Here is a 22996-nt window from a genome sequence, read left to right on the forward strand (position 1 = left end):
AAAAAAAAAAAAAAAAAAAAAAAAAAAGAAAGTGATAGCTGGAGATATTATTTTGACAGCCCCTTTCTTGACTTACTGCAATATAGGAAGTTGGGCTGTCTGGTGTCAAAAGACAGATGACTCAAAGGGGCCTTTTAAATACGCACAGAAGGCTGGGCGTGGTGGCTCACGCCTGTAATCCCAGCACTTTGGAAGGCCGAGGCAAGCAGATCACGAGGTCAGGAGTTCGAGACCATCCTGGCTAACACGGTAAAACTCCGTCTCTACCAAAAATACAAAAAAATTAGCCAGATGTGGTGGCGGGTGCCTGTAGTCCCAGCTACTCGGGAGGCTGAGGCAGGAGAATGGCGTGAACCTGGGAGGCGGAGCTTGCAGTGAGCCGAGATCGCACCAGTGCACTCCAGCCTGGAGGACAGAGTGAGACTCTGTCTCAAAAAAACAAACAAAATAATTAAATATGCACAGAAATGACTCTGTCAAGGGTAGAAGAGTGAACACGTACAAAACACAGAAACCAAATGTCTTAGATTCCCTTGGCAATTGGTGGTGGCAAAGCCACTTCTTTGTGAGGCCAGCCCTGGAAGGTTGTCACTCTTTTCACAAGTCAGCACATGTCTCCTTCCTGGATCACATACCTACAGTGAACCCACCAGGTCCTCAGGTGTCCCTCATTCCTGTGGGTCAACAACAAGCCACAGAGCCAATGAAACAGATTTTTCATGGATTGCCCTGTGAAAGCCCGCGTGCTGTTGGGAGTTACAAAAATACCTGATGTTGACAAGTAAATGGAGCTGACATCCATGGGAACAGGCAGGGCGGAGGAGCCGCTCACAGCCCATCTGTCATTTTGACAAAGTAACTTTCTGGTCACCAGTGAGACACTCTTAAAGACATCTGCACAATTGACCCCGACCACTGGCAATCAGAGAGCCTTTCAAAGGTACCCCAGGGACGAAAAGCCAATCAGCTTTAGAGCTGGATCCTGTAGTCCTCCCTCCGGGTAACAGTAAGAGCAGGGTGACACCTCAGTTGCTGGAAAGATCTCTGCTCCCAGGCTGTATTTACATTGGTGCCAACTACAGAGGTTGTCCAGTTAGCCCAAGTAACGTCAGGTAGGGAAGCAAGGGAATAGGAGCTCTCCAGCTGGCTAGAAGTTCGCAGAACTGAATATGTCAGCCTCAGACAGCATCCCCCATATGAAGGCAATTCTATGAGCTAAGGTTTGTCTGACTCATTCACGAAGGCCATTAGCACTGTGTTCTCTTCACCAAAGCTTTCCCAAGGGTCACATGCAGATGTCAGAAGAAAACTGGAGAAGCCACAGATTTATTTCCTTGGTTTAGAATGTAATTTTAATCTACTAGTGTCCATTTGCAAACTCATTAAACCATCAAAGAAAGCCAGATTTGCAAATAATCCCTTTCTGAGATTAAGGTGTTATAAAGAAACGAGAGTGGTCAATTACACACAAAACATTATCAACATAAACGTTGCTGAAGGGATTCACAGCATGTGCCCATTTTTAAAAGGAAAATATCAACCATAATTAGAATCCTTAATCATTAATTTTAACAAGCGTTCCATCACAAAACAGCTTCCAGAAGCTTTCACATATCTAAAATAAGGCAAAAGTATCTGCAGAAAAACAAACGGCTATTAGAAACATGTGACATTGGGGCTATAAACTTGGATTTTCTGCAGGTTAATCACTGCAGATTTCAGATCTATCTGACCAAAATCCACAAATCTGTTTAACTAATATTTTTGAGCCCCTGCGGCAGGCCAGGCACTATGCCAGGTTTTCATGGGAACAGAAAACATGAATCAGACACATCTTCTGCCCTAGAAGAGCTTACAATCCAAGAGGGAGAGAGACTAAAGCATAAACACAGCACAGGCACCTCCCATGTTGCAACACGAGGGGGAAGAAGTGCCGATTACCAACTCAGAGAAGCTCAGAAGTGAGGCGGGAACAGTCAGTTTTGACCAAATTCTACTGCCACAATCTCCTAAAAATCATCCAAAGTCTCTTGGTTCTTTAGACACTACGTGGCCCACTGAAATGAGCCTTTAAAAAGTTCTGTTATACAATTATCTCACTGAGACAGAATTTGACCTACATCTGTCAGCATTTTGGAACTGACAATTCACAAATGAATCTTCTTCTATGATGACATTCCAGTGCACTCCAAGTGAAGTGTAGCAACCTCACTTGGTATTTTTGAGTAGAACAGTTTGTTTCACATATATCACAGGAAAATAAGGGGTGCTTATCTTGTGCCATGATTTTCTTGCTCTATGAAACTGTAATATTTAACACACTTTGCTAGTCTTTCATCTATGTTTTAGGTAAAATATAAAACATAACATACTGGAGTTTAAATTACATTCTAAAACCAATAATTATCACGCTGCCAAGTCCACCAGGAGTGGTAATATCTATTTTTCAAAAACAGTTTTCTATAGGAAAGAATTTTATCCTAGAATGATATTGCTCATTGCACAGTTTGTTATGATAGCATTAGTGCTCATTGGAGACAACTTTTCATCTTTCAGTGGATTTGTTTAGTTTTCGCACCATCAAACATGATACCCACAATAATGTAAGCTACGAAAAGGGCAAGTCATCATGACAGAAGCAGCAAAGTTTGGAGTAGAAAGAAAAGTTCATCATTTATTTTGGGGAAGAGAAATAGTTAGATCTTCCAATTGCCAAATCAAAAAATTAAACTCAGTGGCACAGATGAATTCACCCAACAAATATGCTCTGAATGAGCCCAGCATTGTCCCAGGTACGGAGGGTACAAATGAACATGGGAGGGCCGTGTCCTCACAGAGCTGACGTTCCAGCAGTAAGATCTCATGGGCACTGGGGAGGGCTCTGAGAAAATGAAGGGGGACAAGGGAACAGAATGACAAGGTGTGAGGCTGTTGGGGACAGTGATCAGAAAAGGACCCTTTAGGCCGGGTGCAGTGGCTCACCCCTGTAATCCCAACACTTTGGGAGACAGACAGGTGGATCACCTGAGGTTAGGAGTTCAAGACCAGCCTGGGCAACATGGTGAAACCCCATCTCTACTGAAAATACAAAAATTAGCTGGTGGCGCGTGTCTGTAATCCCAGCTACTCCGGAGCCTGAGGCAGGAGAATCGCTTGAGCCCGGGAGGCAAAGGTTGCAGGGAGTCAAGATTGTGCCATTGCACTCCAGCCTGGGTGACAGAGCAAGACTCTGTCTCAAAAAAAAAAAAAAAAAAAAGGAAAAGACCCTCTAATAAGAAGAGGGTCTTATTAGACCTACACCTCGGTGAAGGAAGGAGAATACGTAAATATATTGGATATGTGTGCTCCAGCCACAGGAAAGAACAAAACCCCAGTGGAGAGGGGGTTGGGTATCCTGTAGGAGTGAGGAGGAGCCCAGTGCGCAGCTGGAGCACAGTGAGAGGGGAGGGTGCTTTGTGAGCTGAGGCCAAGAGAGCGTCTGGAGCCGCACCGTGCAGGTCTGTGTAGGCCGTGGTTATTCTTCAAACTGGATTCCGGGTGAGATGAGAAGCCACGGGAAGATTTTGCTCAAGTAAGTCAAATAATTTGTATACTTTCAAATGGTCACTGCTTGATAACATATTGTCCGAAGTCAAGAGCAGTAACAGGTAGTTAGAAATAATCCAACATATTTTCTTTTTTTTTTTTTTTTTGAGACGGAGTCTCGCTCTGCCGCCCAGGCTGGAGTGCAGTGGCCGGATCTCAGCTCACTGCAAGCTCCGCCTCCCGGGTTCCCGCCATTCTCCTGCCTCAGCCTCCCGAGTAGCTGGGACTACAGGCGCCCGCCTCGTCGCCCGGCTAGTTTTTTGTATTTTTTAGTAGAGACGGGGTTTCACAGTGTTAGCCAGGATGGTCTCGATCTCTTGACCTCGTGATCCGCCCGTCTCGGCCTCCCAAAGTGCTGGGATTACAGGCTTGAGCCACCGCGCCCGGCCTAATCCAACATATTTTCAAGACTACTGACAAGAGCTGCTAATGAATTGAACCTGGGATGCAAGAGAAAGAGGAATCCAGGACCCCATGGTTGATGGATGGCCTAAAAAAATGGATCCATGCAGCTGATGTCACTGGCTGGAGCAAACTAAGTTTAAGGAGTGGTGACAAAGGAGATCTCATTCAGGCCATTTTCAGTTTGAGATGCCTACTCAACATCCACCTGGAGACACCAGGTAGACATGTGGACAGATGCAGCTGGACTGGAGGTGGGGTGCGGGAACATAAATGTGGAAACTATCAGCATACCGGCAGTTTTGGGCCATGGATCTGTATAAAATTGCTTAGGATATGAATATAAATAGAGAAAACATCTTGGCTGAATCCTGGGACCCTCCAATATTTAAAGTTTGAAAAGATAAGGAAGATCCACCAAAAAGAAAAATAAGCCAATAAAACAGAATTCTTATAAGTCCATCACACAAACGCTGAGAGAGTGCCATATGTATGAGTCCTTACCCACAAAGACACATAAATATGTGCATGGACAACTGGCTGTGATCATTACATTAATTCAGTGACCACCAGAGGTCACCTTGTATCAGTACCTGCCACTGTGCCAGGTGTTTTAGCAACCAAGATACCCCAGGATGGGAGGGTTGCTACCCACTATTTGAGGCTCACAAGAGAGGCTGCCTAGACCACTGCTGCCCACTCCTTACTCCCACTACTACTAATTATCATACCTGCCAACCTGCGTCTCAGAGGAAAACTGATTTGATATAAGTTTAGGAAAACTCTGGTTGGCTAAAAGAGCTAAGAATCCCAGGGAAAAGGTCTAGGACCAATGTTCCCACCCAAGAGGGCACAAACCCACTAGAGCTTAGTGACCAAAGGCTGGGTGAGTATTACAGGTGGGTGTGTGTGGCAGGTGGGGGGAGGGGGGTGGGGACATTAAACACTTGGGAGTAATAGAAAGAAAGGGAAAGGAAAAATATCTCAATTTAAGTTTTTCTTCTCTGTTATACAGAGTCCTAAAGCCAAAGCCTGGGAGTGAACAGAGTCCACAGTCAGAGGCCTCTTTTAATGTCTCATGCCAAAAAATGTGGCTCAATGCTAGGACCATGATACTCATCTACAGCAGGGTAACTAGGATCCAAGGATCTAGGGAAGAGTCTACACATACAGGCAGGCACTGGCCAAGAAGTAGAGAAGCCAAGACCCCACAACCATCTTGGGACTCACTCTGGAAGCGAGTATGAGACAGAGGTCAGTGGAGAAACAAGCTAGCAATGTGTTGCAATTTTGGGATTAGTACTCCTCTCTGTACTTTCAACATAATATTTCCTTCCCACATATTAGAAGGCCGTTAAAGTTTCCCCTGGGCATCATCTTCACCAGGCTAAATTATATCAGCACATCATCATTAGTAAAAACAATATTTACTAACCCCCACCTGAACACTTGACACTGCTCCAAGCTGGCCCGTTAGCTCACCCCAGCAATCCTTCTTTTGAGCCTTTGATCAAGATCACAGGTGGGTCTCCACCAGCTGTCCACCAGATCATCCAGTTTTGCCTAGACAGCAGTTCCACGTGGCACACTGAGAGGTGTCCAAGGGAGAGAATACAGTCGTGAGTTCTTAGTTTCTGTTTCTGGTTGGGCCAGTAAAGCCCCTTCCTCATCCCTCTTTTCTGCTTATCACTAGAGACGGAAACTAAAAACCACGACTTCAGGATTCTAAAAGTCTAACACAAAACAAAACAGAACAACAACAAAATAAGGTGAGTTGGACAAGCTCATCCCTACAAATGTCTCAGCCCTGCTGCGGGGAGGAGGAACAGCCAGCCCACTGTAATGCCTTTTGTACATTTCAGTATCGGGCTGAACTCGAGAATTAAAAGCTGAGACTGAGAAAAACTAGACACGAAACTTGGGGAATGGTTACATCATGGAATTTCTGCGCTAATGACAAAGAAAGAAAATAACATGGTAAAAAATAATAAGGATGGAGATGAATCCCTGCAACAATGGAATGCCAGGCTAATTAAAAAAAAAAAAAAAAAAAAAAAAGTTTAAAGGATTCCCGTTTAAAGTATGGGAAATTGTCCAGCAACATGACCAGAATTCTGTGAAGGTGATGGGAATCAGAGCCTGGTCAACCTGACTTTACATTCTCCCTCAGCAGGGAGAGAAAGGTGTGGGCAGAAACAGGTCAGCAAAAGGGAGAGAAGAAAACTAAGATTTCCCAGAACGGCTTTATTCTGCGCAAGGAAGAAACATGCTGGCTCTAAGTTGCCAGCCAAAGGAAACAGCTTCTTGCAGAGGTTCTGAGGAGTCAAAGGGTTTGGGGTGAAGTGGGGAGCTGGATCCCTCTTCACCTGGCCCTCAACTCTGCGTTGTTTGCGGCTGGTTCCTCCAGATGAGGCTGGATCCCACTAGGTCAGTCATAAAACCCTGGGTTTTGTGTTAGATTGCTCCATCTAGTTGGCTCATGCGGAAGAAGCAACAAACATAACGTCATGTCAGCTTCGTCCTGCAGCTGCTACCCATCCCAGAAAGACCACAGGAAACAGAGTGCATCCCTGTGGGAATCTATCCCATGAAGAGACTGGCAGCAGCCCAGCGGGTCAGCCTCTCCCACCCAAAGGCGCCAGGCAGGACCTTACCTAACTGGACTGCGAGGACTGTTAAAACATAATCCCCAGGGAAGCTATTTGCTGGGTCTCTCTCACTGACCCCGGGGGGTATTCTCTCAACCCTTGTGGTTAGGTGACATTCTCTGAAAGAGAGCTCTGTGGAGTGTGCCCCGGATGGGACAGGAATCTGGTACTTGAATTGCAGTTCCAACTCTCGCTGATTGTGGTGAGACTTTCGCCTTGCTTTTCCTTTTCTGAGCCTTAATGAGCTCAACTATGAAACTGGTTTCTTAAGAATGCCGGCCCTACCTCACAGGGTGTCTTTGAGGAAAATGAACTTTGGACTGTCCCCAGCTTATGAATAGTGTTCGTTCGCAAAATATCTATTAAGACTTAAAGTCTGCAAGGCGCTGTTCTAGATGTTTTGATCATGAGAAGAATTAGATGCTATTCCTACCCTGAAGAAGATTCAAGTCCAGTAGAAGAGAAAGTCATGTAACTAATTAATAAAAATGTAGAGGAGAGAGGAGTAAGGGTTATAATAAAAAGTGACCAATATAAAGTCTTCAAGGAAAAGTGAGTTCATTCCGATTGGGTGACTAAAGGAGGTTTGATAAAGATGACATGAATAGGAAAAGAACACTTCAATAAAGACGGCTAATGTGCAAGAAAATTGTGCAAAAGTTCCATGAAAGCAACATTATGTAAACAATAGTTGATCTATTATCAAGTTTTATACCAATAACAGAATTTCAACTGTACCTAACCAAGATTTAAATATAAACATATATGTTTATGTTTATATTCATATACCCTTCTCTTTCCATTACATGTCAGGTGGAAAGAGTGCTTCAAAAATTGGCCCCTGCATAAAAGTCACGGGAAGGGTTTATTAAAAATGGAGCTTTCTGGCCAGGCGCAGTGGCTCACGCCTGTAATCCCAGCACTTTGGGAGGCTGAGGCGGACAGATCACAAGGTCTGGAGTTCGAGACCAGCCTGAGCAATATGGTGAAACCCCGTCTCTACCAAAAATACAAAAATTAGCCGGGCATGGTAGCACGCATCTGTAATCCCAGCTTCTCAGGAGGCTGAGGCAGGAGTATCACTGAACCCGGGAGATGGAGGTTGCAGTGAGCTGAGACCACACCACTGCACTTTAGCCTGGGTCATAGAGCAAGACTCCATCTCAAACAAACAAAAAAATGGAGCTTCCCTGGTCTGCACAGGAGCCAGCCAGACCTACTCCATCAGGATCTCTGGACCAGGACACAGGAAATCTGCATTTTTTTAGCAAATTCCCTGGTGGTTCTTACACACATTAAAATCTGAGAGCTACCACTGCTGGGCCCCTGGTAGGAGAATAGAAGAAACCGAAGGCAAAATTCTAACCACTGACCTGTTAACAACCTACAACTGTGTAAGAGAAGACAAGTAGCCAAATTGAAGTGTGTGAGGGAGGAAGGGGCAGAGGCCCAGGGAAGGGAACACATCGGGCAACAGAATTGCATGCCCCTTGTCACTAGTGTTCAGGCTCCATTCTATGGGCCCCCAGCACATATATACAAGTATCAGTTTCATCACACATTAATTCACACACACACACGCATATATATATATAGATATCTATCTATCTATATATATATATAGATATATGCGTGTGTGTGTTTGTGTGTGTGTGAACACAGATACATAACCCTATAAAATCTAGCACAGTCAAGGACTAACAGGTTGCTCTGACTAATCGAATATTTCAAACAAGAGTTAATATCTCTGGCTTGCATAAGTTAATCAATTTTCAAAGAACTTTAAAGCAATAAAAGACATCTAACTTCAAAACTATCTCAACCATAATTTAATCCCCTTCTGTTCATGTAAGAAGCGTTGCTCCTGTCTTGCAGTGCCTCAGGATATTATTAACATAACTGCTCAATAAATGTGTGCTGAGTTTAATGACCATCAATCAATCATTTGCCTACTCCAGTCCTGCAATGCCATTCCCACATTTCCTGCGGAGCCCCTACCATGTGCTCCCCACCTAAGCTAGGCGCTGCTTCTCCCCTCCCTCCCCCACTGTCCCACCACCCTCAGAGGGGTCTTGAGGATATACAGAAGACCCCATTAATTCAGAGTTGGAGGTTCACAGATTGAGAGGCGTTTTACTATGCTGCTACATTTTGGCTTTAGTTTATGAACCCAGTGCAAATTCACTGAATTTAAATATCCCCTCATTCAGGTACATGGCAATAACCTGGAGGATAATGTATCCCTTGCAATAACCTGGAGGATAAATATCTCTCTTGCAAAAGTCTGAATGTCCTCAAAGCATACATTAGGTTGAACCACATAAAACTGCTGCTCCTACAGGTCAACATCAGACAACTATCAAAAATTTCATAACTCCAAAATCTGGGGACTCCAGATTTCTATAACATGACCCTTTAGCATGCAAAGTAATTTAAGAAAATTTTTTTTTGCCCTTGGTCAGTATATGGTTTACATGAAACAGAAAAAAAATTCACAGTTTTTAACAATTCCCCTACACACACATGCACCCATGGATGAAAAGGAAGCAACACCATCTGGTACATGCATTTCCAGCACATCCCAGCAGGGAGAGAAAAGGGCTGGTTCCTCCAACAGAAGCCACCCCAGACTAATGAGATGCACAAAAAGGGTAGATTCCTGCCCCCTTCCCTGACAGCCAGCTCTTCCACAACTTCTGATTTGAGTCACCTCTAAGAGACAAGGAATTTCATCCTGGTACTCATCTATGTGCTAATGGAGCTGCAGCTAGCTGACCTCTGGTAGGTCCCACTGGGCATCAGAATCATTGTTTCACATGTGCTTGAAAACAGGAAATTACCACAACTCAAGCCTAATGGGCCCCATTCCCCTCAAGGGGCATAAACACAAGCCCATGGCAAGACCTTAACTGTTTTGGCATAGTGGCTCCCAAGTGGGAGAATATCTGCTTCATCTTTCATGTTCTCTCATTCAGGAAAATAGTGTTCTCCCGAGACCAAAAAAAACACGGCTATGTGAATGTCTCGATGCTACTGCTTTTACACCATAAATCCACAAAGCTGGAGAGACACAGCAGGCTGTGGGTGTCTCTGGAATTCATGAATTTCTGGGCGGTAAAGGAACAGAATGAGGCAGGCTTTACTGGAGGCAGAAGCTGCAAACCCCACAGGCCACTGATGCAGAGCAGCTTCTGCCCTCTGAGAAAAGTGGGAGCAATTTTAGTATCTTGGCACAAATGGCTCTGTTCAATTAGAAAATAATGGAAAATGAATCCCCCCGTATCTTTTAATAAGACCTGAAGCAATCAACATGGCGAAGAATGAAAATGTCATTCATTAATGTTATTGCTGCAGTCCATAGACATGCCTCAAAGAGGAACCTCAGAAAATAGGTTTTTAAAAGGAGAAAGGGGGAAGAAATTAAGATCAAGATGCTAGCCAGGTGTGGTGGCTCACTCATGTAATCCCAGCACTTTGGGAGGCCAAGGCAGGAGGATCGCTTGAGGCCAGGAGTTTGAGACCAGCCCTGGTGATAGTGAGACCCTGTCTCTACAAAAATAAATAAATAAATAAATAAATAAATAAATAAATAAATAAATAAAAGATGCTAAAAATGTCTCTTACAGAGGCCCAAAGAAATTGAAGAGCAGCTTCAGGTTTTCATACCTCCTTTCCATGGGCCAAGCTGTCCCTACTAGAAATAACCTTCCTGAGGTCACCCACAGTCAAAGAGGCCAGCAGTGCCACCAGAGTGGCCAGCTGATCACACAGCATCTGAAACTAAAGTGCTTGGCCTACGCCGACAGCATTAGCAACCATGAAAAACTGGTCAAATACTATATATGTGACCAAGAATACAAGAGTTGTTTTGGAAAGACGTGTTTTTATAAGTTAAAACGAGATGATCATTATCTTCATTATTTGTATTCCATCCTTCTCTTTGAAGTGACTCTGGGTACCATCACTTATCTGCAGATCCTCGCTCAGAGTCCTGTTACGTCTATTCCCTTGAAGCAGGGCATTTGGGGGACATGCTGTGGTCAGTGAAGATGCCACCCATCCCGCCCTCTCATTTTCTCTTGCTGAGTTACCTGCGTGAAACCTTAAAATTGCCTGTCAGTTTACAGATCTTTGAACTGCTCATTTGGCAGACGTAGGTTAGTACCACCCATTACCTAACATTAAAAAAAAAGAAAGAAAGAAAGCTCATTACACTACACGACATGTACATACAATAAGGCCTTTGTCCTTAAAAGAAAAACATAATTTTCAACAGAGTCAGCTCCCAGAAGCCAAGGGAGCTAACATCCAAAACCTAATATAAACATGAAGGCTTGTGTCAAGATTTCAGAGTTAGCCTCACTGAAAGGGGCTGGAAATGACTGGAGAATGCCAGCTCCAGGGATCAGGAGACATTTTTCATTGTGACTTTTTGAAAGTGGAAGCCAGATCGTCCCAGAACCTCCCTTGTCTATACCTCCTGCCTTGTCAGGGACATTTCTGCTTTTAACAACGATCTATTTCTATAAAAGGGAATGTTCCTTTTATCACAAATAAAAGCAGATGTAAATATCAATATGATCTTATATTTTCAAATGCGATTACATTCCCTTCACAAAACAGTGTTTATGTAATGATTATTTAGGATGTCTTTTATAGAGGAGGTTGACCTTCTGTGATAAACTTTCTAGGAGAATAATGTTTTGGAACTTGGAGTTCCATTCTGGGGGCAGCTATCCCAAGTGTTAACAACCCCAACTATAAACAGGAAACTCCAGTCAAACTCCCACTGAAGTCCCAAGGTTGTGGACCTCTTGCTGAAGCTATGGAGCTGACGGAGATGACCGTGACGAGGTTCTTACACTTTAAGACACCCTCCCTTAAGAAGTGAATTCGCCCAACTCACTGCACTACAAGGCAGAACATGCTATTACCGAGAAGAAGCAGCAGGCTCTTAGAGTTGACAGGACTTCCAGTCCCAAGCACAGAAGGCTGTATGAAAGTGCAGGGCCCACATGTCCAAATCCAGTCACACCAGTTCATCTGGGCTTGCCCTTTCTAGAAGGAGGCCCGATCCCACAGGTATGCACTAGTGCCTGTGGTTGGCTGGAAAGCAGGAAGCTGGCCACATCACACTCTTTAAAAACGGAGAGGACTGAGAAGCTTCAGGCTCAGCAGGCCCGCTGGTCACTAGTCAACAATTTTGCCTCCTACCTGCCACTTCCTGATTTAATGGCAAGGACTACAGAGGACAATTGGGACTCACTGAGAAGACAACACTGTGATTCGTTGTTTGTAAATTGGCACGAGTTAAGCAGGTGAAGCTTTGAAAAGAAAAAATAGAGGAGCAACCCATCTTCCTAAGCCCCAAACACTGACAGGGTTTTCCATCTTTAACAGAAAAGCAGCAGTAGCCTCTTCTGACCTTCCATTGAGTACCCTGAGAAAAATTCAGAATAAACACATTTCATAGGTGTTGACAATAAATTGCCATAAATACAGTCCATTTAATTTAAAGTATGGCAAAGGCAGTCATTCCATGATATTTCAATGGTGGAAGCAGCTATCATTTCTAAAGTGTTGACCATGGCCCAGACCATGTTTTGAGAATTTTTCGTGTTGTAACTTACAATTCTGACAAGAGCCTCATGATGAAGATAGAGAGGTTGAGATATAGAAATGTTAGGCAATTTACGTAAAGCCATGCAACTATTAAAGGGTAGAAATGAGAACCACTAAGCTATCATTCCCAAAGAGTATATTCACTGAATTAGGTGCTGAAAAGTGGTTTATGGCATACACTTCACTTTCTTCTATTCAAGTTCTGGCCCTTAATAACAGTTTCATTTACACTATTTACAAACAGCTTTCACACGCATCTTGGCCTTTAACCCATTCCCGTCACCCCAGTTAATGCCCACAGCCAACCACTTAAGTCTGCTGAAGGGCACATACCACTGGGACTTGCCCCAGACTTCACAATGAAGGCTCAGAGAGGGTAAGGTGTCTGCTCAGTGGCGCACAGCTACCAGGCAACCCAGGTGAGACTCAAACCCACACATTGAGACACAACGGCCCCCACACCACAGCTGTACTTCACTGACAAAATGGACTTTAAACATTTCATGAGAAAAGAAAATATCTTACCTGAAGACCTAGAATTTAAGACATTAAATTATATCATAATATTTTTAAAGCATCATTAACAGTTTAATAGAGCAAACTTAAAAGTTTATAATAGTAAGTTTTGATATTAGTCAGACTCTTTTATATTGTTGCTTTTATTCCTAATAAAAAAATCCCTCAATGTGGCCTGGTCCATTTTACATTTAACTATAGAAACATTCCAATGACGTTTGCAAAAAGTGTATTACTGTTATCCGTGAAATTAGTTTTGTTTGGGTACCTTTTAAAATTTCATGTGGTATTTATTCACTTTTGTTAAGATCTTTTAAAGTCAAAGTTTGGCAAATTTGTGATTTTTGCATTAAATTTTCAAAATCCCTATAGCAATCTTAGTTTTGGATTCCTGCCAACTGGGGTTGCACTGAATCTCATCTATGATCAATTCAATCCCATGTACAAATATGCAGGGTCTGGGGGGAAGGGACCATTGTTCATTGTTTCAAATAGTCCAAGAAGATGAGAAAGTTCCTTCTTTGATATTCGCCTAGAATCTTCCAGTTCTTTGCAATGTTTAATGCCAATAGTCTTTGTCTTCTTCAAACGTCTTCTGCCTTGGCCTGTGCCTTCCTCTTGCCTCTATAACTATAAGTTTTCCATCTCTTTTATAGGTTTCTCCTTTTCTATCCTTCTGTTAGATATAACCCTTCTTATAGTTAATATTGTAGGCCCAATTTTTTAAAATCTCAATTTAGACCCCTCCTCAAGGCAAATAATTTATTCCCAAAGTTTTGAAGTTTATTTCTATGCAGACAGGTAACAAATTGTTAACTTCTAGTCCTGATTTCTCTATACTGAACTCACGATCTTTTAAGAGCCTACATGGCTTTTCTATCTTGAAGGTCTATCAAGCCCAACACATTACATTTAAACTGATTACTACCCACCCACCCACAGGACCCCTTCTCTTCCTACAGTGCCTATGACATTGGCTAGATTTCTCAAAACTCCCTTCAATTTTTCCCATCTTTCACCTCTGCCATCTATTTTCTTGCCAAGTACTATAAATGTGGGCTCCAAAACACCTCTGCAAGACTAGTGGTTCTCAATGTCATGGCACATTGGTGCACTTTTTAAAGGTGAGCCACCCAATCCTGATTAATGTATAAAAATTGTGCTAAAGGCCGGGTGCGGTGGCTCATGCCTATAATCCCAGCACTTTGGGAGATCAAGGCGGGCAGATCACAGGGTCAGGAGATCAAGACCATCCTGGCTAACACGGTGAAATCCCGTCTCTACGAAAAATACAAAAAAATTAGCCGGGTGTGGTGGCGGGCGCCTGTAGTCCCAGCTACTGGGAGGTTGAGGCAGGATAATGGCATGAACTCAGGAGGCGGAGCTTACAGTGAGCCAACATCGCGCCACTGCACTCCAGCCTAGGAGACTGAGCGAGACTCTGTCTCAAAAAAAAGAACAACAACAAAAAATTATGCTAAAAGTGAGCATACATACTATCATGAACATACCTACCAGACTGAATAATTTACCAAATGAATCATCCAACAGTGTAAGGCAGGGTGTCACTGTAAGAGGAGAGAGCTGGTGCCCCAAATAGAATTTTGAGAGTGAGTTCTGGGAAGAGAACTAACTACTCTATTCAAGTAACAGCACCCTACTCTAGAGGCACCAAGTGACAAGCAAAGTGGCTGTGCTACCAATCACTCCACTGTAATTGCTGCTGAATTTTACCAACTGTGTCTTGCTGGGCATGGTTTGGAGTCTTTCTATCGAAATTTCTTTTTTCAATACCTTTGGCATTCATGTAAATACTCTAGAACTGGAATGTAGTCAAAGATTCAAAAGAATGAGCAACATTTGTTTATCCCAACACCTTCTTTCCATTCCCACTGGCCAGGCTGCTTGAGCTCATCTGACCACACAATATCCCTGCAGTCTGTTGTTCAAATTCCAGCCCCTTCACACTGATATCCTTATTGCTACATTCAAGGTGCTCCCCATGCTGGTTCTCATGGAGCTTTCTAACTCCGGCTCCATCACAGCTTTGGGCACAGTAGACTCTGCCATTTCCACAGTCCCAAGCACACTCTCTTTGTCTTTCCTCCAACAAGGCTTTGCCTGGATCATCTCTTCCCCAACATCATGGTCACAGATATCCTAGCCAGAAATCATTGGCAGCCTCCTTAGTACATGGGTTTGAGTCTATTACAGTGCTTTTCTGTCACTCCTATAAAGTTTCTTATTTATGCATGTGTTCGTCTCCCCCATTAGGCTGTGGGCAAGAATCTGTCCTGTTGGTCTTTGTCTCCTCAAAAGTCCCCAGCCAGCACAATGCTTCAAACACAGAAAGGACTAAAAATAATAAAATAAAATGGAAGAGGGGATGAAGTGTGGAAAGAAGGAAGAAAGAATAATATTATTGAATTTATAACCTGCGATCCCTAGTGCCCTGAGTGGTGTTTTATAAAATTAGAACTGGGAATCAACAGGTCTTAAAATATACACCCAGCTTATTTGCTGATCTTAACTAAGTTCAACAAGCACACTTGACCTCCCAGTGCCATGAAAGGTGGTGTTTGTTACTCATATTCTTTTATAGCACAAAGGACTCAATATATCATCATTTATACAGAAGGGCCATAGAAGGGGGTGTGAAAAACTGATATCCTTTATTTACTCAACAAATTCATATTAACTAGTTTTATTTTTCCATCATTTTGCCTTGCCTGACTTTTCCCATTATCTCCTATTCTACTGCCCTCCCCCTATTTGCATTCTAATCTGGGGAAGGGCTCTCTTTCCTCAACATTATTTCCTACACTTAAAACACAATTTACTGTTGATACCCACAGTCAAGTCCAATGCCTCAAAACAAAATAAACAGTGTTTGAAATGGGATGGGGAAGGGGAGCAGTGAGTAAGCAGGCAACAAAGACATACTCAGGTCTGGAAAGGGGTCGAGAGACTTCCACAAGGCGGGCCAGGAAAATCCCCATGATGCCAGGCCACTAGGCAGTTTTTCCAGAATTACAGCGCTCCCAAGTCCCAACCCAATCCCTCTGCCAATAAAAGTACAAGTGAAGGTGACCCCACAGGCATAGAGATGTAAATATTCTGCAAGAAAGCAGGCCCCTCTTCCACGGAAAGCTTTTTTTTTCTTTTTTTCTTTTTTCTTTTTGTATGTGTGTGTGTGTTTAACAGAAAGCGAGGGGAAAACTTACACCAGGGCCCAAAGATCACTGGGCCAATAAGGAAGCAGCCTAGATCAGCCCAGTCGAAGCCTGGAGGGACAGAAAAACTCACTAAACATTTCTGACAAATCTTGTTCATGCATAACAATGGGTGGGTTTGCCATCATTATCCCTACGTCTTGTCCGTCGTCCCTTCTATGATTTTCTTTTGAAACTTTGCATCCTATTCCATGTGAGGAAATAAGAATTTTTAAAAATAATGCCATCATCAATAACAGCAATAAAAAATCACTCCAGAGGGTTTACTCTATGCCAAGCCCCAGACCAAACTTTATGTGCTACATCTCACTTAATTCACACAGCAACTCTGTGAACTAGATGTTGACATCCATCCCACTCTCCAGATGAAGAAACTGAGGTTTGGAAAGGTGAGGTAGTTGTCTCAACTTCACCACCGGTTTGATTTGAACCCAAGACTCTCCGATGTCTGGGCCAAAGTTCTTTGCCAAAATGTTATGATGCCAGCCAAAACCCATGTCTTCCTTGGAAGGGCTCTCCAAATTCTAGATGGTTTGGGTTGCAAGATCAAAACCAGTATAACTGCCTCCATAGAGAGCCTACATTAGCTCTGTGCTGGTTGAAAAGACTCTCTGAAGCTCTTGAAGGTATCTGTAGAAGTTTTTAAGTAGTAAACTTTTCCAGCAGAAGGAAACCCTAGTTTAGCAAATAAGGAACTGACTTCACATCCCAGTTCTGTCTCTTAGTAACTGTGTTATCTCACGAGATTTGCTCTACTTCTTTGAGCCTGAATAAAGCATGAACAAGAATGACTCTCAGAACTAGTCTTTGTGAATTTGCCAACACAATCCTATACATTAACTGTTACCTTTCCCAAAAATTGTTCTGTTGAAAGGTAATTGGTCACATCACCTTCTAAACAGAGTAAAAATAAATAAATCTGATTGCTTCCTTAGTGAGCATCCAAAGTCTAGAAATGACCTGAAACAACTTGGAAAAAGTATGGCAATCTATGTATTTGTGCATATACTGAGTGCAGCACCTCTCTGAACACATCTGGTCTACTTTATGGCTTCTCTCTCTCTGTTTCATACATGCACACACACATGAATTGAATTCTCATGCAATGTTATCTCCCTCATCCTCAAACATGTGCTTAACACTTGTTTAGATAATAGATATCTATTCTTCAGCCAGCTAATCTGAACAATGAAGAACATGAGGATTTTATGGAGATAAGGCACCCGAGAGAATCTAACATGCTGGGAGCTCCTTGTTGAGCGATATTAGATTTTTGTGATTAAAAAAGTAGAAGACAGCAGACAAGGTCTCTCTGTCTTCACTATTTGGTTGGCTCCAAGACAGGTGGGGCCCTGATTCTTGTAACATTGAATTTCACGTTGCTTTTTATGAGCAAAGGGTCCGTTTCTACATTGCACCTCTGGATTTAAAAGAGGAAATTTCAACCTCAGAATAATGTTTTTTGCTGAACAAAATGTATGCCAAACTAAGCTCTGACTTCGGGTTTTCTGAGTCCCAGCCTCCAAAGTTTTCTCAGGTTTCTAGTACTGGGCCCAATTCACTGGCTCCCGCCATGTCCTCCTATTCTACAGTTAGGTGGAAAAGGCTGAGAAGATCAAGCACCACTTCTCATGTGTGCTTGGTGGACCTGGGGACGTCACAAAGATCAGAGAATGGCTTCAGTTTCATTTATCTGGGTGTGGCTGGCTCCCCTCTCAGCTGTACTACAGGGCAGGCACCAACGTGTTTTCCTAGACATTATGGGAAAAATAATTCTAGCAAGAAAGCGGGGAAAATATCATACAAAAACAGTAATAAGTGTTGGCCTCCCTTCCTCGGCCCCATAAAAGACCATTTTGTAAAGTTATGCTTTGCTTTCTGACTAAACAATAAAGCACATGCAGTTTAATCTAAACTGCTTACCCAGTTCCCTAGATTTTAGGACCATGATCCAACTTCTCACCTACCCCCTTAAACAGATGAACTGAAGCTTTTTGGGCCACACACTTTAAAACGAGATTCCATCACCAGCTAACAAACCAGTTATTCTTGGACTGGGACTGGTTCTGGCAAGATACTCGGGTCTATGCAGAGGATGATAAATGAGAATAAAATTATTCAGCTCTGCTTACGGTGGCCACTGTGCCCACTGTCATCCTCAAAAACTCCACAGAAATGAGCTCACTCCAACCATTGAAACATTTCACAGCTTAAAAGTTTAAATCAGGCCAAGTTGATTTTTGTGGGTTTTTTTAAGCTTTTACTCTGTAATTATATACAGGACTTTGTGCCACCTATTTCCTCCCAACTGTAACATTTTACATCTTTTTTAAGCATACGTTGACGTTAGCTTTTTCTTTCTTTCTTTTTTTTTTTTTTTTTTTTAGTACATGTTATGAAATAAGATATGAGCTTATACTCAGCCTTAGGTACCTTTCTGCCAAAAGGCTGGACCAACACAAACTAAATATGACTATTTTCTTTATCCAAAGTACAGTTGAGACTATTACATACCCTCTTAATGTACATACATAAAACCAGCTCACCACTAACGCTCCCTGCAGGTCAACTGAAATCATAACGAGATTTTCCTTTCATATAATGCGATTAACAAATGTCAACTAACCGAACTCTTGAAAGACTCAAAAGAAAAAACAAAATAGCCCAAGGAACGCCAAAAGGTAAAATAATTTGGACGTTCTTTCTATTTTCTCCTTACTTTCCCACGTCTTTAACTCAACAGATAGGCTGTTTCTTATGGTTATAGGCATGTGCTCTAGAGGCAGACAAAACTGAGATAGTTTGAGCTCCACTATTTACTCAGATGCAACCTTCACAAGTTACTTAGCCCGCTACACCTCAGTTTTCTCATCTGTAAAATAAAGGTAAAAGCCCTCAGTGGATTTTTGTGAAGATTAAATGAAATAATGCAGGCTTAGATGAGGCCCTACAAGTAAAAATAAAATAAAATAAAAATAGTAAACATAAATGTTTACCATTGCTAACATTATCAATTTGCTAAATAGGTCTACCTTCCAGCGTAGGTACGAAAAGACCAAGTAGCTTCCTGGCTGTCTGGAGTACTTTGAAATCCATGAACTGCAGTGGGTTCGTGGAAATGTACAAGAGTGTTATACAAAGAGAGAAGTGGTCATCCATCTATTATTACTCAATTTTACCAAGTCATTACAAATGTTTGGGAAGCAGCAATGACTGTGACAACTTGGACCCCATAATTCTAAACCCCTGCAAAGGTCGTGATAACATATCACTGAGCCTTTCAGCCAATGAAAGAGCTCTGTAACGGGTGAAGCTGATAGCCAAAGTCCTAATATTACATATTTAGAAAGGATTTCTGACAGCGCTCACCCAAGGCAGATACCTACAACTGTGACTTAAATGTTAAAGACTTGAATGAAGCTACTGCCCTTCTGAATTTAATTGATACTTTTCTGGAATAAATATCATTCCCACTTGAATTTCAACTGATGCATCTTTTCAGATTTACTGTTTACCTTCAAAACTGCAGGACTCTAACATCTGTCTTCTTATCACTAAGTCTCCACTTTCAGAGAAAGGCACTATTTTTAGCAGGGGTAGGAGTACTGAAAAGGGGGGAATGCTGTGGCGAGAATTTCTCATAATATTATTTGGGAACAGTTTACAAAACTCAGACTACATACGTAAACTTTATAAGTAGTAATATTGCTGAAGAGAAAAACAGTATTTTATATGCGAAGCTCTCAGTACATTTAAATATTACTTGGTCAGGGTAATTTCCTCTGAAATCTTAATAGATTAAGATAAAATAGTTCGCTCACATCATACAAAATTTTAAGATAAGAAAATTTAAAAGGAAGATTAAACACACATACATACACACTGCATTTGTAAATCTACAACTGAGTCAAAATTTAAACTCAAAGCTTCTTTTCAACAAATTATTTAGTAAAAGATCATCAATGAACACGGCAACCCATAAATACGCAATCATAATACACCCTCTCTCAGCTGTGTTTTATTAGACAGCAATATTTATTGTGTCAGCAAACACAGTGAATTTTTACTTGTTTCTGCTGATTTCCTTAGTCTTCCAAACCTGATAATCATTTGATACAGCCATTTACCTTCACCCATTTATCATTCAAAACTTTGACCTCAACTCTTGTCATGAAAAAGTTTAGGTAGTATAACCTCAGATGGCTTGGCTTTTGCCTAAACCAAAATGAATTCCTTCTCCAGTTCCACACAGCACGCTGATCTAGTAACAAGTAGTCCTCTATCATTTTGGGGCTTCGCATTTGATTGCCTTAATGTATCTCCAACAGGGTTTTATAATGTGTAGTTTCTAACCAAATTTTGCCAAAAGTGATTGGCATGTAAAACACTCCTAAGCAAAAATGTTTATGTTGCAGGTCTATATTTCATCTCAGAAATTCTTATTCATATTACCTAATCTCCCCCAAGTGGTTACTTATTAGACTTATCATTGACTACTAAACTAAAATAAATGGAAACAAATTATTTTTTGAGTCTACTAACCACTGATATTGTTAACTAAGCAGCTGACGGCCAAGTATCATTCTCTATTAAGGAATTGTCCTTTCTGACTCATGCTTCCAAATAAGAAATAAAGACAGTATTTGAGAGTTTAGGGTATAACAGGCAAAGAAACCCAAGAAAGAAATCCAGAATTACATCTTTTCCTTATGTTCATTTTTTGTGACTGTCACCTCTCTTTCCCTTTGTCGCATACCTTATTCCTGACCTTCATGCTTAAATCTTATCTCATCATTTTCCCGCTGAGCTTAGATGACAGAACCAACGCAGAAAGTTTTGTTGTACCAAGGATTTGGTTGTAGTAATCATTACTGGAAACAGACAATACAAACTACAATTTTCACTGAGACATCATACAAAGCCTATCTGAAATTTACTTCTATAAGGATAACGTCAAAGATAAGAATTTCCAGCTAGATGAAATGGAAATTGCCAAAGTCCATAAAACTCAGAAATTAACTGGATTCAACTCACAAAGTGTGTACAGTTATGTGCAATTTTATAATGACTAAAGACAATTTGTAAGATCTGGTTATATTATCACATTTAATGGATTCACCTTATCAGAGAGAGCAACTGAGTTCATATTACCTGATCTCCACACTTACCAAGCAGACACACATTATGCAAGGGTTGTCGGTGATAAATGGAATCTGGAGGATTTCACCTTCATTTTCACATTTTGCAACAGAACCTGAAATTCAGGGGGGAAAAAGTTTCATTTAAAGTCAGATTAGTAGCATGATTTCAACATTTAAAATTTTACACCAATCTTTTTTGAAACCTCTACCCAAACTTCAGAATTCCTAATGTAGTTAAAATTACTAAATTCACCAAAGCAAAACTCCTCCCCAAAACTCCATTTTCAATAATTTTATTTAAACAGGTTTTAAAAGACTATGATGTAGAGAGAAATTATCTGTTCTCAGATGGTTTAAGCACAATTTCAAGTATTTCACTGGATTTTTAATAACACTCCTCCTTTATGAAGACATTTCAACTAAGCACACAGCCCTATATGCAAAAAAAGAAACAAAGGAAAAAAAAACTCAAATTGGGGCAGATTTTAAATTGACCAAAACTCAGAACTGTGTCAAGGAACAGGCCTCTCTATGGATCTGTCTCGCATTGTCTTAGGTTTAAATCACTTTTTGAAACGCAATCCTCTTTTCCCTTCTCTTAGAAATTGACTTGATATTTTCTTTTCTGCACCAGGTGTCAGTAAAGTATGTCCTTCAGAATAGCAGCTGAGGTCTTCACCTGCCTGAAAACATATAATTATTATATCCGGCTATTAGTGCCCTTTTTAAATGATAGTTTCTTTAAATTCAAGGTCTTGAGAGCCAGTGCTTTAAAAAGCACTCCTAGCACAGTGGATGTATTGGAACACCAAAGATGAGAAAGGAAGATGTGCAGAAAACTGCACAAATTTTTTTTCCTGAGTTCTACAGAGAGAGATAAAGATTAAAATAAAAGTTGAGGAAAACATTAAAAATAAAATAATTTCTCAAATTCAAATAGAAGAATGTCTATTATTACTACATTGAAGGCAACAGCCTCTCAGCCCGCAACCTCTTCACCTACTCCCAGCCTTCCCAGTCCTCCCGGGGCTTCCCTTCATCCCCATCGACCAGCTCAGGGCAAGCGCCAAGGTGCGCGCTCTCCACCCTCCCATCCCCGGGGCAAGCCAGCGCCACCTCTCCCAGGTACCAAACCGGCGTCCCGGAGGGCCGGTCCCTCCCGCCCCCTCCCCTACCTGTCAAGAAGGAGGAAGCCAGAGACATGGGGACCCCCGAGCAATTGAGCAGCAGCAAGACGCAGCAGGTAATCCCAGGCGAGCGCCGGCCGTAACGCTCAGCCAGAGCCCCGACGCCGGAGAACCAGAGCATCGTCACCTGGAGGGAATCCCGGGCGACTGCAGGTCCCGCGCCGCCGCCTCTGCTCAGCTGCCGCAGCTCGCAGTCAAAAAGGGCTCTCAGCCGGCGTGTCGGGAGACAGTCCGCTAAGGAGGGAGGAGGGCGCCCGGGAGCTGGAGGGCGGGGGGGTGTGAGGGAGGGCGGGGGGTAGAGGCGAGGGGTGGGGGCGCCGGGGGAGGAGGGGGTCCTGCGGCCAGCTCCTCCGATGCGGCTTTTTCTTCTTCTTCTTCTTTTTTCTTTTCTTTTCTTTTTTGCTTTTTCTTTTCTTTTCTTTTTTTTTTTTCGTTTTTTCTTTTTTTTTTTTTTTTTTTTGAGGGAGTTGCTTCGCAGTGGCTTAGCAGTCAGCCCCTCCGCGCCTGAGAGGGGGCCGGGAGGAGGGGGTGTTGCGGCAGCCGGAGATAGACGAGGAGGAGCCGCGGTGCTGCCGACTGCGCACTGCCGCTCAGCCGCCGCCCGGGCTGCAGCTACTGCTCCGGGGGCTGTCGCTGTCGCTGCCGCAGCGTCCTCCACTCCC

At 42.4% G+C, this 22996-nt stretch overlaps 1 protein-coding gene across 1 annotated transcript in view; it reads right to left on the reverse strand.

Moving 5' to 3' along the window:
• BMPER (BMP binding endothelial regulator) overlaps positions 1–22615 on the reverse strand; it is a 260754-nt gene extending 238139 nt beyond the window's left edge. The window contains exons 1-2 of the mRNA XM_017889844.1: positions 22323–22615; positions 21175–21260 (exon numbers count right to left, since the gene is read on the reverse strand). Coding sequence (XP_017745333.1) covers positions 21175–21260; positions 22323–22455 — 219 coding nt within the window. The 5' untranslated portion in view covers positions 22456–22615. The remainder of the gene's footprint in view (positions 1–21174; positions 21261–22322) is intronic.
• Positions 22616–22996: the final 381 nt, after the last annotated feature.

Source organism: Rhinopithecus bieti, unplaced genomic scaffold (assembly GCF_001698545.2).
Source record: "Rhinopithecus bieti isolate Rb0 unplaced genomic scaffold, ASM169854v2 scaffold_19617, whole genome shotgun sequence".
NCBI classification, from domain to species: domain Eukaryota; kingdom Metazoa; phylum Chordata; class Mammalia; order Primates; family Cercopithecidae; genus Rhinopithecus; species Rhinopithecus bieti.